The sequence below is a fragment of the Crocodylus porosus genome, unplaced genomic scaffold (assembly GCF_001723895.1).
Source record: "Crocodylus porosus isolate Cpor-Errol unplaced genomic scaffold, CroPor_comp1, whole genome shotgun sequence".
NCBI lineage: Eukaryota > Metazoa > Chordata > Crocodylia > Crocodylidae > Crocodylus > Crocodylus porosus.
Window position 1 is genome coordinate 39347453 of NW_017728943.1, and position 16532 is coordinate 39363984.

The 16532-nt window shown below is 40.2% G+C and overlaps 1 protein-coding gene across 10 annotated transcripts in view; it reads right to left on the reverse strand.

Annotated features, from left to right (window-relative positions):
• EHBP1 (EH domain binding protein 1) overlaps window positions 1–16532 on the reverse strand; it is a 334374-nt gene that overhangs the window by 93119 nt on the left and 224723 nt on the right. For all 10 annotated transcript variants that reach the window (XM_019549195.1, XM_019549196.1, XM_019549194.1 and 7 more), the window contains 2 exons: window positions 3508–3686; window positions 2849–2897 (listed from right to left, as the gene is read on the reverse strand). In XM_019549195.1, the coding sequence (XP_019404740.1) occupies window positions 2849–2897; window positions 3508–3686 (228 nt within the window). The remainder of the gene's footprint in view (window positions 1–2848; window positions 2898–3507; window positions 3687–16532) is intronic.

The following is a 16532-nucleotide window of genomic DNA, read 5'->3' on the forward strand; positions in this document are numbered from 1 at the left end:
ATCACACAAATACGTGTAACTTGCATACATATTTTATTGTGTATATATACAGTTGCTGCTGCTCCTATTGAGTAAAGCAAAGCGTGTGTGCAAGTACTTGTTTGATTTTGGCCTTAGTTGATAGATAGATAGTTTATATAGGCATGGATGTAGTCCTGTTGCAGTCAAATAGCAAACTCATATGCTCAAAGTTAAGTATGTGCTTAAATATTTGTAAAGTCAGAGTCTAAAGATTTTAAGTGCCAGCCAGACACTAAATATTGAGAAAGAAATCTACAATGTGAAAATATGTGAATTCAGACTTCTGTCATAAAAGTTAATACATGGTGTTTTCCATTTTTATTTGATTTTTTTCTACATAATTATATGGCTTGCCATGTATTTCATGTTCTCAAAAAGATTATCGTGTTTTCTCTTCTATTCATAAAACATCTAAATACTTTGCAAACATAATTCACTATGTGGCTGCAATCTAGACTAATTTTTTTTTAAGTATAAGTATTCTGTTATGGAAATTATACATTTGGGATGCCAGACACTGTTTGATATACATTTTCAACTTTAACTATTTCCTAATGATAGGGTTTTTTTTTTAATTTACTGAGGTATCCTGACAACTTGACTGACAGACATCAATTGCAATCTATCAACGCAAGCACCACAGGCAGTATTCTAAACATTTCCCAATTATGTAATGCACTGACATATTGGTCAAGATCATATATCACAGGTAAATACCCTTTTTATTCAGCACTGCTTACTGATGAGGAAAATGATTAGTTTGGTTTATAGAGAAACTCTAAGGATGTGCCTTTTTTCTGGCAATACATTTCAATGTGCAATTATACAAAATAATTACACTGAAATAGTTGTCTCTCCAAAAAAAATTTGCAAACAAGGTCAAATGCTTCTTAAAGACTCATTTCTAAAAGTTAACCTTTAATCTGTGGTCACAGTTACCTATTGCCTGCTTTCCTGTCAATTATACAAAGGGAAGACGAAAAAAGGAGATGCTTCAGACAACAAAAACTGTCCTATTCATTCATAGATGTTATTTTAATTGGTTAGGAGGAATCATTGTCACATGTGTTACATATCTGCATGGAATATATACACAGCTATTGTTCCCAGTGCTGCATTCATTCCAATCAAGGGCACATGGGGTTATCAGGCAGAACTGTGTGAGACCAGGAAATAAATCTGCAGGAAGCAACTGAGATACTCAATGTATCTGTCAGGCAAGGGGCTGCAAAGTGATGAAAGAAAAAACTGCACAATAACAACAATAATTACTTCTTTAATAATGGGAATTATACACTATTAGGGAGATGGGCTAAATAGTTTTCATTATAGATCATTTCCATCACAGTTTTATACATAAAGTGATGATATAATTGATTTTACATTTAACAGAGGAGTTTTAATTGCTCGTCTATTCACTCTGTCTTTTATAATCTTGCATGAGTAGTCTTTACAATCAAGGGATCTTGAAGTAAAATACACATGGTCATAAAAGCTGTGTGATGTCATAGATAATCCTCTTAGGTCACCACGAGACCCCCAACATATTATTATGAAAAAGTTGTCAAAGCATGCATGGCTAGTGTCCAAAATTACAGAGCAGAACACACCAAATTGGATATTCCTCATTACTTATTTCATTTTAATATCACTTTTGTGATTATTTGCTTGTTGACAAACACTTTAGTGTTCAAAATGCATGACAAGATGATTGTCATTTGATCGAATTAATTTTTACAAAGCATTTTTATTGAGTGTAAACACATATGCAGAGTCTTACATGATGCCTTTAAAAATGCATTCTAATTTATCTAAAAGATATATAGTTGTCTTACATGTTGCTCCTTTCTTAAACTGATTATTTTTAAAGGAGTTTAAAAATGTAAAATCAGATTATGTAGAAGACAAGCTACTTATAAAGCAGTTTTCTGTTGATTTTCAGTCATACTTATTTATACGTGAATCAAGTGGAAACTGAGTGCTTTTTAAATGCATTTCTTGAGGGTCAAGCTCTAAAATCTTATGAAAAATTAAAGTTTGTAACCAGTCTAAGACATTAGCAGCAAGCAGCAACAGAATGTCTTCTTGCGAATTGTAGATTGAGTTCATGCTTAAAACTCATCTCAGATCATTGAACTTGTTTTAGAACATCCCTTTATAACCATTACTTCAAAAGGGTATTATATTACCTAATTTAAAAGTTGATTAAAAACCCTAGGCCCAGTACTGTAACACACTACATTTCATTAATATTTTAGCTTTTTAAAAAGTGATGTTTTAGAACAAAAAACTTTTTTTCTAAATATTATCTATAATATAAAAATTTAGTGCACCTTGCCACTTAGTTTAATTGACTGTGAAGGATAAAAGTAGCAGTGAACTTTTATCTTTAAAAATACAGAAATTACAGTCAAAACAGCACTGATTAAGATCAACTCAAATGAGATCTCTTAAGGTAATGGCCAGCAAATCTTGAAGCAAGATAATTATAGAAAAATGATATTTTGTGTTTCTTTTTTTATTAACTGGTTTATTAGAAAAATAATAGAGATTATTATAAAAAGTCACCCCATCCCCTCTTTCTTTCTACACTTAATGTAGGCCATACAAATATTAAACTCTAATGCCAGCCTGGCACTTGTTGTGAATGTTAAAGACCATGACAAACTAGAGTCAATAATGCATCCGATTTGAACCACAGGAGGCTGAATACCTTCTGTGAGCTGCAGTTATGACCTTACAAAACAACCTCACTTTCCCAAAATTAATAAAAACCTGCAGTGAAGCCAAAATTGAAGCTATGTCTTTTTTTCCTGGCAGTTCTTACCTTTTTGTTGTTCTCTTTAATATCTTGAGGATTCAGGGACTTGTAGTCACTGAGGGGGAAAATGGCACAGTGGGTATGTACAGTATTTGATAAAAGCAGCAGTTTTAAAACAAACTGAATCTAAAAATTTGACATACAATAATATCATACAGTAACTAGCAATTTCACAGCAATTCAATCAACAAAACTAATAGTGTGGAAAATTAAAGGAATAAATAAATAAATAAATAAATAAACAGCGATTACATGTTTCATTGCCTGAAGCTTTCCATCTATAAGAGAAGTTAAGGCATGGGCTAGAGGCTGGCCTTGACAACCAAATTTACCATGAGGTAATCCGTTGTCATCAATGTATAAAGAGCTACAGGCTTATTTGTCTCATCTCATTTCAACAGTAACACAATTTTCATAATCATTTTGAAGTCAATTTTTTGTATAAGATTAACAGGAGAAAAACAAATCATATGAAGGAGAGAACAAGGAAGGTCATAATGTTTGGACATCTATAAAATGTCTTTCCTCAGATAGGGTGGTACCATGTAAAATGAAAGGACGAAACAATATAATGTGTCAAGACCTGACAGTACACAGTTTTACTTTTCTATCTTTTCAATTTTAGCACATACGTATGATTTAAGTATGGGGTAGATATGACTTACATTAAATCTGGTCTAAAGTGGTGTAATATTGCACAAAAGGATAAACCATTTCTCCATGATGTAGTAAAATTGGTGATTTTCACTCCTCTATAATTTTTTGTAACTTCTTTGCACCATACAAGCAGTGACTGACTAGCATTTGGCTTTCTCCCCAAAACAGGACTTGGTATTGGACTTAGCTGAAAAAAAAAGAGGAAAACATAAAAGAATGTAATGGAAGGTGAGAATTAACATTAATTGACCTAACTAAATGATCTGCATCCTTTGATGTTAGGTTAGGTCCTTCAAAGCTGTCAATTTACAATGACTGTAACTTGCAAAAGACACAAATCACAAGTTATTATCTTCCGTCTTAGCCCTTGGCACTTGTCTTTAAAAGATGTACATACATATACAGGATTCTACCTACACATGAGAACAGACCAGCAATGTACCCATGGAAAAACTATGTTCAAGTACTTATATACTTAAGGCACATTATCGCACAGTTCTTTTTACACACCCTTAAAAAGCTTTTCCAAAATGAAAAATGTAAAAAAGCATTTTCACTTTTAATAAAGATAACATTTTGACTGGATCAAAAGCAAAACATAGGAGGGTTGAAGTTTAATGTAAGTTGTGATCTATGCAGCACCAAGATCAAAGTCAGTGTGTGTGACATATCCTTAATACATTAATTTTGTTTACATCCAAGTGTAAACTTTGTAACTGCATGTCCTACGCTGAATTGTTATGTTACATAAAATTTAAAGATATTTTAGAGAAATTTATAAGCAGTTCACAGCAAACAGAATTTATTTAATTTTATTTTTTTTAAGATTTTCACTTGTTCTCCCATTTTCCTATTTCCTTAAAAAGGGGATTTAGAAAATAAATGAAGCAAGACAAGTTGTGATTTAAGAGAGAATTAGTGACTGACTTCTAAAGCTGCACGTTAGCAGCACTTATTAGCACAATTTATGGTTATAACGAAAGAAAACCAGGACCGAAGTAAATAATTTCATTACAGGCAGTTAAGCATTTATCAAACCATCCTAAAGATTTATATATTTATTAATTCTAGTTAATATTTTCAAGAAAAATAATTTTACTTTATTAAAAAAAACCCTTCAGTTTAACACATGCTTGGATATAATGAAACAGACAAACATAGTTAACTGTCAAAAATACAAAACTCCAGGAGTTTTACAGCAAGCATATTTCTTTTTGAAAATGTTAGGTAATTTTAAAGAAAGGCTAATTACTTATATCAAGGCTATGGCCCCAAATTCAAGATAAAACTGGGGTTAATTATTTATTATATCACACCCACTTAAGTGTAACAAGTACATTTTCTGTCCATACTACCTTTTTGGGAAAGACCAATGATGCCCCCACTTGACTAAAGCATGTCAGTGCTAAACAATTAGAACTGTCAACCTCACACAAACTATGATTTATTCGTTTACTGGTTGCAGAGAAGAAAACTTTCAAACTTGTATAACAGAAATAGCACAAAGGAAATGTCTTATTTGTTTTGACTGTCAGACTTACAAACAAAACCACCCAGCATCAGATAAGTGCACTGCTAACTCATTTGTAAGAAACAAAACCCGTATTGCATTGTAATGTTTTAAATTCAGAAATGCAGATATGTACTGTTCAGAAAGGTTTTGTTTTTTTCCCTTCTAGATAATAGTTTAAATCAGCGTGGAAAATTGCAGTCCTTCCTTTAATAATATTACAACCATTCTCAAGGTAAATTGTATCGATGTCTCAACAAAGACTTACAAAATAAGGGGGGGGAAAAACCCAGAAGCAATATAAGAAATACTTTCTTAATCTTTTTGAATATTAAAGCCCTGGGCCAGACTCTGATCTCAGTTACGTCATTATCTGGAATCTTCCATGGAGCTGCTCCATGTTCACACTGATGTAATCAAGATCATATTCTGGCTTCACATCTCGTACAAACATGGTATATGGATGGAGGAAAGTGAAAAAGCAACAGATTATGAACTCCAAAATTTTCTATATTTTAATAAGAAAAATACATTTGAAATTTAAACAGTTATTGACTGTGGTAATAGTAGACAGAGGAAAATGACAAAAACAGCACTGTTACAATGGTGATAAATTATATTTAAGCATAATTAAGCTCAGAGGTATTAATGTCAAAACATGTAATATAGAACTGCACGCAAGATATTAGCAACTATTTATACTATTTATAAAAGAAATGAAATATAACTAATATTACTTGGCACATTTCACAGCTCAGATGAGACTAATATGACTTTAACAAGATTAGTGAATAAATGGTATTCAGTATTGTATACAATTGTTCCTAAAACTCACCAGTTAAAAGCTGAACGTTCTAGTCAACATGTAAATTCTTTTAAATCAACTTTCAAATGACCTGAGGCAATTTACCTTTTAAGTTCCTTAATTACAGACGTCCAACAAACTGAATATTTAACTCATTTGACAACCATGCTCTATTAAAGTAATTAGAGACAACTACGCTTTTAAATCAATATTCCTGTGGCCATATGTAGTATTTTAGTATTTTCTCTACAAAATACTGTTACCAGTTTTTAAACTAAAATGATACAATCTTAGCAACATTTCATTGAATTGGAATCACCATTTGCTAAATATGAGTTTAAGTTTATGCTGCTGTTTCTAAAATTATTTTCTCCATTAATGCACAAGAAGCTGGCACTATTTGCCATGATTACAAAGACCATCTGATTTCTGTTTGTTAAGGTATTTTTCACCATCTTTTTCTCTTATCCATATTTATTTTTCCTACTCATAAACACTTTGGAAGATGAGGAATGATACATGTGTCACTCTCTTATGCACCTCTCTCATCAGAGATTTTATTATTTAGCCTGAGGTGAGGGCATTTAAATTGGAAACTATGGACCAAAATATGAATAATGGCAAGATGGTAAGCATGCACTAGGACAGGGTTTCTCAACCTTTCCAGACTCAAGGCACCACTCAACAGTCTTAAGGCAGCCCTTGGAAAATGCAACTTAGTGCTAATATTGTGGTGCTAACAGTGCCCAATGGCATCCTGGAAAGGATCTCGCACCCCTGGTTGAGAATCCCTGCGTAGATCTTTTCAGAGGGTGGGGATAAAAGCTACTACCATGAAAAATATCTTCTTTCAACAATTGTAGGCTGTAATATTAGTAATAATCTTGCTAGAAATAATGAGGCATCATGTAGCATATATTTCGTCTTACCAAGATTAGTGGGAGTACAGCTGGTAGGGTAAATGAACACCTAATGAACTTCTTGCTTAGTTATATATTTCAATAGTTTCTTACTTCAACAAGTACTTAAATACTTAACTTGTCTTTTGAGTTCAAAATCCCAGGTCCCTGAACATTTTTGGAAATGCCAGTAGAAAGTCATACACATCCAAAATAGGTTGTCAGATCTTGTCATATACTTGCAGTTTGCTGAATCTATGGTAGCAAAATCTTCAACTACTGTTTTTTTCTGATAGCTACTTGAGCCATATTTTAATATTAGGCTCTTTCTTAACTTCCAATATATAAGAATAAACATTTTGCTGCTTAGGTAGTTCTCAGAAATACTGTACTGCAGAATAGGAATCAAAGCAGGATGCCATAGGAAGAACTGACCTTTCAAAGGATTGAAGCTTGTTTATACCTTGTCAGGTGTAGTCCATATCCCCAAGTAAGAGGAATAGGTCTGGGGTTGTATGATGGGAGCATGTAACCCAGAATCAGGCCTGCTTGGGAGATATCAAGGGAAACCTGAATGAAGGCACTGGGGTAAGTTCAGGAAAAACAAAACTAAGATACGAACATGCCATGAAAGAGTGAGAACGGACAGCTTGGAAAGGGGCAGTGAGGAGTCCTAGTTCGAGTAACTGTCCAGAGCTCCTCAGCAGAAGACATAGAAGAGGAGATTACAGAGAACAGGAGCTGAAGTAAAAGACTGAAGTAAAAAGGAACCTGCTAGGAGAAAACCCACATGAGGAATAGGAAGAAGAACTTTCTAAAATGGCTGCAGCAGGGTCAGCTTCTTCCACAAATGTTTCATGTGTCGATGAAATGGAAAGAAACATCTTGAATACATTCAAACCACATAGATTGTTTTTATGTAATCAAGAAGAGGTCTGGGAAATATGAACAGGTCTACACTGGATGATGCAGACATATTTGGTCTCCTGACCTGACAGTCCCCTCCTAAGCAAAAGGGTTCCTCAGACAGCGTATGCTTCTGGCTTCGAGGGGGTAGAGAGTAAATGTCCCTTGGGTACAGTCAGCTTTGACTGCCATTCTTTCTCACATACACTGTAACCCAGAATATAAATACACACCTTGTTTTTGAAAGGCAGAATTAAGATTTTTTTTTCCTGAGTTATGGCTGCACAGAGTAGGGATAGAGCCTAATCTTCAGCTGACTCACCCTCCCTTTCTTGCTTAACTAAAGCTGAAATCCCAGCTGCTGCTAAAGGGTCGTCTCCATGGGTAGATGCATGATTTTGAAAGGAGATGACTTTTCAAGGCTGTGAAATAGGAGAGAAACCAGGAGCAGCTAGCAAACAGCAGAAGAATAAATGTTAGCTCAATTAATGGAATACCAAGACCATTAAAAAGGCAAGACAATAATTAATACCAATGGAGTGAAGAACAACAAGCCATTAAGTCAACTGGCTTCCTCAGCTCCCTAAATATTAATAGCACAGTTGCTGCACTATGGCATAGGAATAAAAGCAGGATGCCATAGGATGAACTGACCTTTCAAAGGATTGAAGCTTATTTGCATCTTGCCAGGCCTAGCCCATATTCCCATGTAAGTATCCTGGGCAGAAAATCAGCTTCAATGCTTAATACAAACTGCCCAGTTTTAGGGGAAAAGGTGCAAGAGACATGTGAGAAAATGCAGTATACTGGATTGCTAGACTTTTTGTTTTAAGACACCATTGCAACCTAGGCATCTATCAGATGGTACTCCTGGCTAACAGAGGCTGAACCAGTCTGTGGCAATGCCAGAACTAAAAAAAAATGCAAAGATACTTTTGCATGCTTCCATTCCAGCCCTGCAAGCTGTACTTTCTGAAAGCCATAGCTCAGAATGTGAGTTTCTAGGATATAGTCTCAATGCAGGCTATTTTTATATTTCAGTGGTAGGTCACCAACATATTACTGTGGTTTCAGAGTTAACAAACAAAACACAAAGGAGACTTTCTTTTGTAATTCTCACTATAAATTACCTGAGACATCCGTCTACATGTTACAGGTACTGCACAATTAACTTATTAATTGCACAAGTATCTTAAAACCAGCTACATAGGCAAAGTAGCTATTACATGATAAAAAGCTCCAACCAGCTATAAAGTTAGATCTTGAAAATGTGTACCCCTTTTTTAGTTGGTTGCTATTAAGCTTTAATTTACAAGTGTAGCAGGGTCTACCCAGCTGCAGGGGTGCACTATGCCCAGCATTAAACCCCTGGGCCCTGGGGCTTGAGGCAACAGTGATCCCTAGGGTTTGGGGTGTGTATGCAGTAGTGGATTAATTTTTATTGGGGCCCTGGGCAAACAAAAAATTGGAGGCCCCAGATGAAGGCAAGTTTCCTCTGAGCCCACCAAGGGGCTGCAGCTGAGCCTGCCTGGCCTCTTCAGCACATCTGGGGTGAGCCAGGGGTACAAGCACTGCTGAGGTTAGGGTGGCCCCAGATGTCACATAGCTGGAGTTGTGGTTCCTCAGCACCGGGGCACAGGCCAGGGCTGGGGACAGCTGAGAGGGGGCACAAGCTCCCCCCACAGCTGCCAGCCTGCCCCCCTGCTCACCCCTCTGCTGGCCTGAGTGAAGGAAGGCTGTCCTGTCCTGTTTTAGAGGTCCTGGTGCCAGTGGCTGCCTGCAGCAGATGGCCCCAGGAAGCTACTGCTACCTGCAGGGATCCCCATGTCTTCCCCTAGCCCTTGGCCCTGTTGCTGGGGAGGAGGTGTGCACTGTCCACCCTGGATGCCTATGGCCAGGATGCTGACCAGATGCTGCCCCTGGTGCCCCAGGAGGCCCCTGACTGGCAGGGACCCTGGCCCAGGCCCCACAGGCCCATGCATTAATCCACCTCTGGGTGTGTTAAACCCTTTGGCTGGATGACCGAGACAACCATGACCTCTAGGGTTTGGGGATACATGAAAGCCACGAGCCCTAGGAATCACAGCAGCCATACTCCTCAGGGGCCACAGATTTCACACACCCAAGCCTGGGAGTTCATGGCATCTGGAGATTGCAGTGTGTGAGGCACTCTCAGCCTCCTGGCTGGGTGCCCCTCAACTGAGGGGTCTCCCAACTGCAGGAGCTTGCTTCTTGCTGATGTGGGGGGGGGCAGGATCAGGCCCCCCCTGCATCCTCCCCCACTCCCCACGGGCTCTGCTCAGGTCTGGCCATGCTGCTTGCTGGGGGAGGGAGGTGGGCATGTGTCCTGCTTTTGCATTTTGAAAAGGTGATCACCATAGGTAGGCCACACCTGAAATTTGTTGTCAGTTACACTGGTGAAATTACTTTTATTTACAGATTTTCAGTTGTTTTCTAAATGTTTGTGGGATTAGGGGACTGCAAAGTGCTTTTTCCACACAAACCTGAGAAAATAAAATGAAGGTGAAATCATTATAAGGCAGTGGTGGCCAGAAGTTTCAGCAAGCATGCCACAAGTTAAATCCAAATAAATCCAGTCTAAATTAATCCTAATACTCATTTACCACCATTGCCAACTGTCATCAAATCCCATCACCACCTGGATGTGGCAACACCTAATTTACTAGGACCTAGCTCCTGCAGGTCCAAATCCTCAAGCTAGCACCAACACCTCTCTAACAGTTTCATAGTTTCATAGTAGCTAGGGTCAGGAGGGACCTGAGCAGATCATCTAGCCTGACCCCTTGCCACAGGCAGGAATGAATGCCGGGTTCACAAGACCCCAGACAGGTGATCATCCAACCTCCTTGAATTTGCCCATGGTAGGGGTGAGGACCACTTCCCTGCTAAGTTGGTTCCAAATTTGGCCACCCTAACTGTAAAATATTGTCTTCTGATCTCTAATCTAAACCTATTCTCCATCAGCTTATTACCATTGTTCCTTGCCACCCCAGGTGGTGCTGGAGAGAGAAGGGCCCTACCTATTTGCTGTTGATCTCCCCTGATGAGTTTGTAGGCAGCCATCAGGTCTCCCCTCAGCCTCCTCTTGTTGTGGCTAAACAGGTTCAGGTCCCTCATTCTCTCTTTGTAGGGCCTGTCCTGCTGCCCTCTCACCAAGCAGGCGGCCCTCCTCTAAACCCTCTCCAGGCTGGCCACATCCCTTTTGAAGTGCGGTGCCCAGTACTGGATGCAGTACTCCAACTGTTGCCTGACCAAAGTCGCAGGGGGAGTATCACCTCTCTGGACTGGCTTGAGATGCACCTTTGGATGCATGACAAGGTATGGCTGGTCTTGCTGGCTGCGGTCTGGCATTGGCAGCCCATGTTCATCTTGGAGTCAATAATGACTATTGACTCATTCTGCTCACTTTTGTAGTCTTTAATCAGAGCATCCTGCTTTGGTGCTTGGCCACACACCTCTCCCTCAGCTCAGCACTGGGAGAGAGGGCTGCTCTAGCACCCCCCGGCTTCTAGCCTGAGCCACTGGAGGCATGTGTCTGTATTTCTGGAGTCCAGAGGGAATGTCTGTATGGTTACAAACCAGTTCAGCCTAGCCAGGCTAGATTAACCTGTAAAGATTGAATCAATTTAAGCTCAGGCTTTTTGAATGTTTGTCTCTAGCCCTGGAATGCTAGATCTTAGGGCTCTAGCCCCGGAGGGCTAGGTCCTGGGAACCAGCCAGGGGTGGGCGGTGAAGGGGCAGGGGGCATGTGAATCAGTGCTTCCCTGGGCAGTGCAGTGCAGCTACAGTCTGCAGCTGCCCCTGCGGTACCCTATATGAGCCCCATCAGTTCCTGCCTGTGGACAGCACCATGCTCCTGCCAGTCCTGGCCAGCGTGCACTCAACAAGCTGCTTGTGGTGTGCTGCAGCTTCCCTAGCAGCTTCCCTGTTTCCATCTGCTCCTCCTCCACCTGCCCCTGCTATACTGCTTCAAACAGGGAGGGGAAGCTGCAGCTGGGAAGCTTCTGCCGCAGAGTGTGGGGCTCCAGCTCCTGGCCATTTTCCATCCACTTGGTTGCCAGCAAATGACTGTTCATCATGCCAGGCAGCTGAGTGGGTGGAACGTGACCTGGAGCTTGAGCCCCATGCGCTGAGGCAGGAGCTGCCTGGGGCTGCAGCTTCCCCTCTGCCTGGAATGGTGCAGCAGGGGCGAGAGGAGGAGAAGCCACTGGAGGTGCAGGGGAGCCAAGCAACATCTGGGCAGCTGCACTGGGAGCAGCCCCACCAGGACACTGTGTGATCTGTCCAGGACTGGGGCCAGGGTCAGTGGGTATGGACAGGAGTACAGTGCAGGCTGCCCCAGGCAGGAGCAGGCAGGGCTTGGGCCCACGTGGAACACTGCAGGGGAAGCAGGCTGGATCCAATCAATTGGCAGACATCCCCTGTGCACCAGATCCAATCAGTTGGTGGGCTGGATCTAGCCCACTCCTGCCTTAAGGGCACAATGTGGATGATGCACAGTATTTATATCCATAGGACAACTGTTGAAGCTAATGTATGTCAACAAGGATAGCACATATCACAATTAAACAGACACACAATTTTAATAGTACATCTTTTACTCCTGAACCCCCCAGCATTCTATTGTTTGGTATCTCTTCAAAATCACACCAAAATTTGTACTATAAGTACTGAGCTATAAATGGCTGCATAAAAATAGTCTGAGGAGACAGTCTGAGAAGCTTAAACCTAAACGCATCTAAAGATCAAAGTCTCTCTAGCTATAACTGACTGGGATGGCAGCTCTTGTGCATGAAAGCCTATGCAACCTTAGTTTGGTCCCATTATGCACAATAATTATTATATAATCTTTAATTCCACAATCACCTGCTAGTTCTTCCAAGAGACCTAATTCAGTGCTCAAAGACCGAAGATGATGTTCAATATTGTTTCTTTTTCTTCTTTCATTAAATTTGTGGCTCCTAACTTTATTTACTGTGCACTATCCAAATGCTGTGCTGAACACCATATTTTGATTTCCTCATGATCTTTTTTGTGGTGTTCACCAGCATAATATCTGCATGCTTTTCAAAATTATATTAAATCAGTTCACAATAGTTTCCCAAGAAAGAGAGAACTTCCATTGTCATTTTAGAGACAGGAAACATGAGACTAAATAAAGCAACTTGCTTAAAACAATACAATGACACAGCCAGGATTAGAACTCAGGTCTCCCCTGACTACCAATCTACTGCCTTCAGAACAGGTTGCAGGAGAAATCATAGCTCCAGACTTTTGGCACAACGGTGAGTGCTCAATATCAATAGTGAGTGCTAAAAATCAAATTCTAGATACGTCAAATTGAGACCCCCAATAATGAGACATCCACAATTAATGGCCTTCAATTTTTGGTTTAAATGATTTGCTTAGTATCATACAGGAACTCAAGGGCAGAGCCAGGACTGATCCCAGTTGTGTGTGCCATTCACCTGCTTTAAATCAAAAGACCAGCCTCATTTTCTGAACACCTTCCAACTTCTACAGCAAATAAGGTAGGAGTGCTAGTAACAACAGCCTCCTACGCAACCCAGCCTAATTCATTCCTGGAGTTGGTCCATCATGTGCCCTGAATGAGGAAACAGTTCTGTGCAAAAAACGGTATGCTGTCACATAAATAAAGACTGTATTATAACTTGTGTGCAAAATTTTAAAAAAAGGTAATCTAAATTGGTATTTGTGGAAAAGACGTACCTCCACCGAGCGAGAAGCGGACCTGGCAGGACACTGTGCTGGAACTGGAGCATGGTGAAAGTGAAACCATGGTGGGGGGAGATGCTTTGGTCAAAGGAAAAAAAAAAAAAAACAGCCAAGCCAGAAGAAGCTGGGACCAGCTCCCACGTCAGCATGGGCACACCTTATGGCAGTGTGCTGGGGCCGACTGGTTGTCCAGATCCCTGAAGCCAGGATAAAATGCCTGGTGGGAGACCAGTCAGGAGGACCAGAAGCGAGGTCCTCAATTGGCCCAGAGGGGCCAGATCTGAAACCTGGTCCCAGTGCAGGGACCTGGTGGCTGCCCCAGGAAGGGGCTTTTGCCAAGACTCAGGGCCAGAGAGGGCCCAAAGACTTATTTGCAGAGCCCTTGTGGATACTGGAAATCCCCAGCATAGACTGGATTCTGGCAGGACCAAGTAGGGCAAGGATCAAGGAATGACTGACCCCCAGCAAGTATAAAGCCCAAGTAGGGAGCAAGACACCAGGGGACAGGATGGCACAGGACCAGGAAGATGCATAGATGAGGTAAAGGGGCAGTAGGGAACACTCGGGCCAAAACAACGTTCCGATCCTACTATCATAAATTTAAAAGGCCGAACCACCAAGGTGCATGGTATACCAATTCTAACAGTCCAGGCAACAACACCTTTGGTTGGCATTAGGCAGGGTGTAGGGGAGGCGGAACCTGAAGGAGGAAGAACAACTGGGACGACCAAGGGAAGATACCAGGAGGGATGGGACAGACCATCCTCCACCCAATTAAAATTATTTTTCCATCGAAGACGGGGCAGGAGAAACCCCCTGGGAGACCAACTGAAGTCCTCCTAGTAACAGACCTGTTTCTTCCCTAAAGCAATGGCGAAGTCAGAGAAGACCCCATGTATTTGATCCACAGGTGAACAGCACGGGAGGCTACAGTATATCTTAACTTCAAAGTGCTTGATGCTGCAACCTAAATAACATTCTTTTAACAAAGTATTTTTGGTATGCAATTGTTGGAGTATTTTTAAGAGGTAAAAAAAAATGAAAAAATGAATTGTAACAACCCATCCCATCCCATCCCTCCATGCGCTACTAGATGGAACTTCATGCATTCTGCATTGCAGGACAGACTACTTGAACCACAGGACAAGTTTACTTTTTGAGCAAAAGGATGTAGGACATATCAACTATAAGATAGGTGTGAACTTAAAGAGCATCAGAATAAAAGAAGTCAGTCAGGAATAGGTTTTCCAAATCCTAACCATATTAGCTGACAGCTAGGACATTATGTCAATAAACTAGTAAAAGAGAATACCTATGAGTAAGAAACAGTCACCTGCTCATTCGCAGATAACTCCATCTTATGAGCAGCATGGCCAAGAATAAAAAGATAGCAAGTCTTTTTCAAGAAATGGTGTTGCCATTAAACAGGTATGTTCATATTAAACAGGTACATTCTATATCCCAGCCTGAGTAAACTATAGGTGCATAAGGCACTGTTTGATAAAAAGGGCTGGGAACTGTTTGTAATTAACACCAGTCAGCAGAATTGAATCATATTTTTCCTAATGTCCTGTCCCCAAGAGATGAGGCCAGTTCTGCCTCCCTGCTCTCCCACCCCTGCTTGTTTGTCATAGCTGGGCAAACTGTGGGGTATTTTCCACTATTCTGTTACACTGTGCGCTGCCGTGGCAGCATCATCCTACCTAGAGTCTGAGCTCTGCATGGAATGTGGAAACAAGGCATCAGGGCATTGTATAGCCAGAGTTATTGGCCTTTTTCCAAGGTGAGACTGTTCAGGGTCTTTGGCATGCTGCCAGGATTAAGCAACGTAAACACAGATGGGAAATGGCAATTTCAAAAAGCTTTTAATGCCTTCAAATATGAACTGAACTAAAAAGAAAAACAACGACCTTCCAGGCCCCAAGGCTACCCCTGCCACATTTCAAAGGCCTGCTACAAACAATGGAGATTGTAGAGCTCCTAAAAAAAGGTTATAGGAATCCTTCTGAAAAAAAAGGTGCTATGGTAACGTTGGAGTGATGTTGTAGCTATGATGGTCCAGGAATTATGTGAGAGGCAAGGACTGTTTTGGTTGGTATCTTTTATTGGACCAACTGCATAGCTGGGATAAAGTTAGACAAACTTTAGACTGCAAGACATTCTTCTCCAGGTCTAAGGAGGAAAACAAGTCTCTTTTGACCTGAAGAAGAATGCTTTGCATTCAAAAGCTTGTCTAACTTTATCCCAATTATGCAGTTGGTCCAATAAGAGATATCAATAAAAAAAATCCTTGCCTCTAGAAAGTATTGGGCATACAAAATAGAGTGGCCATTGCTAACTCGTTCTGGACTGCTTGTTGAGCTCACTTAAATGTTTTTGTTTTTGTTATGTTTACCATAATTTCACAGGGTTTTTTTCGTTTCTTCATCAGTTCCAATAGACATTTGTTTTTCATTCTTATGGGGACAGTCAATCACACTACATCATTTATATGCGACTGTTCTGAAGAATTTTATATTGTACTTTGTTTTGCCAAATTCCTGTGTCATTTATTCTAATCCAAAATCAGAATTTTTGCTTCCCTGGATTAATTATTTAAATTTACAAGTACTTCAGTTTTTGGTAATGGGAAAGGTTTAGTTTTAAATGCACCAGATCCCAGTTCCAGTTGATTTACCACCAACAAATGGAATGCAATATGGGCTGAGCTAATAAGAGCATTTGATCTTAATAACCAGAAACCTATGCTCCCGCTATCTATATCAGGGGTTCCCAAACCATGGTACACATACTCCTGGAGGTATGCAAGATGTCTCCAGAGGGTACACGGGAGAACTTTTGTAATAGCGGATTTAATTTTCATTATAATAATGTTGATATTTAAGGGGTTAAAATATAAAATGTATGCTGGTAGGGGTACATGGGCAGCTGGTAAATCTGGAAGGGGGTACACAGTAAGAAAAAGTTTGGGAACCTCTAACCTAGATGATACTTCTTAATGGAACGATGCCATAATAATGGGACAGTGAAATCATCTGAATGGGAGTTTAACCGAAGTGGATAAGCTTCATCATTGCACACCAGCTATCTGCTCACTTGTCTGAAACTAGTGTTTCATCAGCTCAACTTCTGTACTAATGAACAAAGTCATGGACC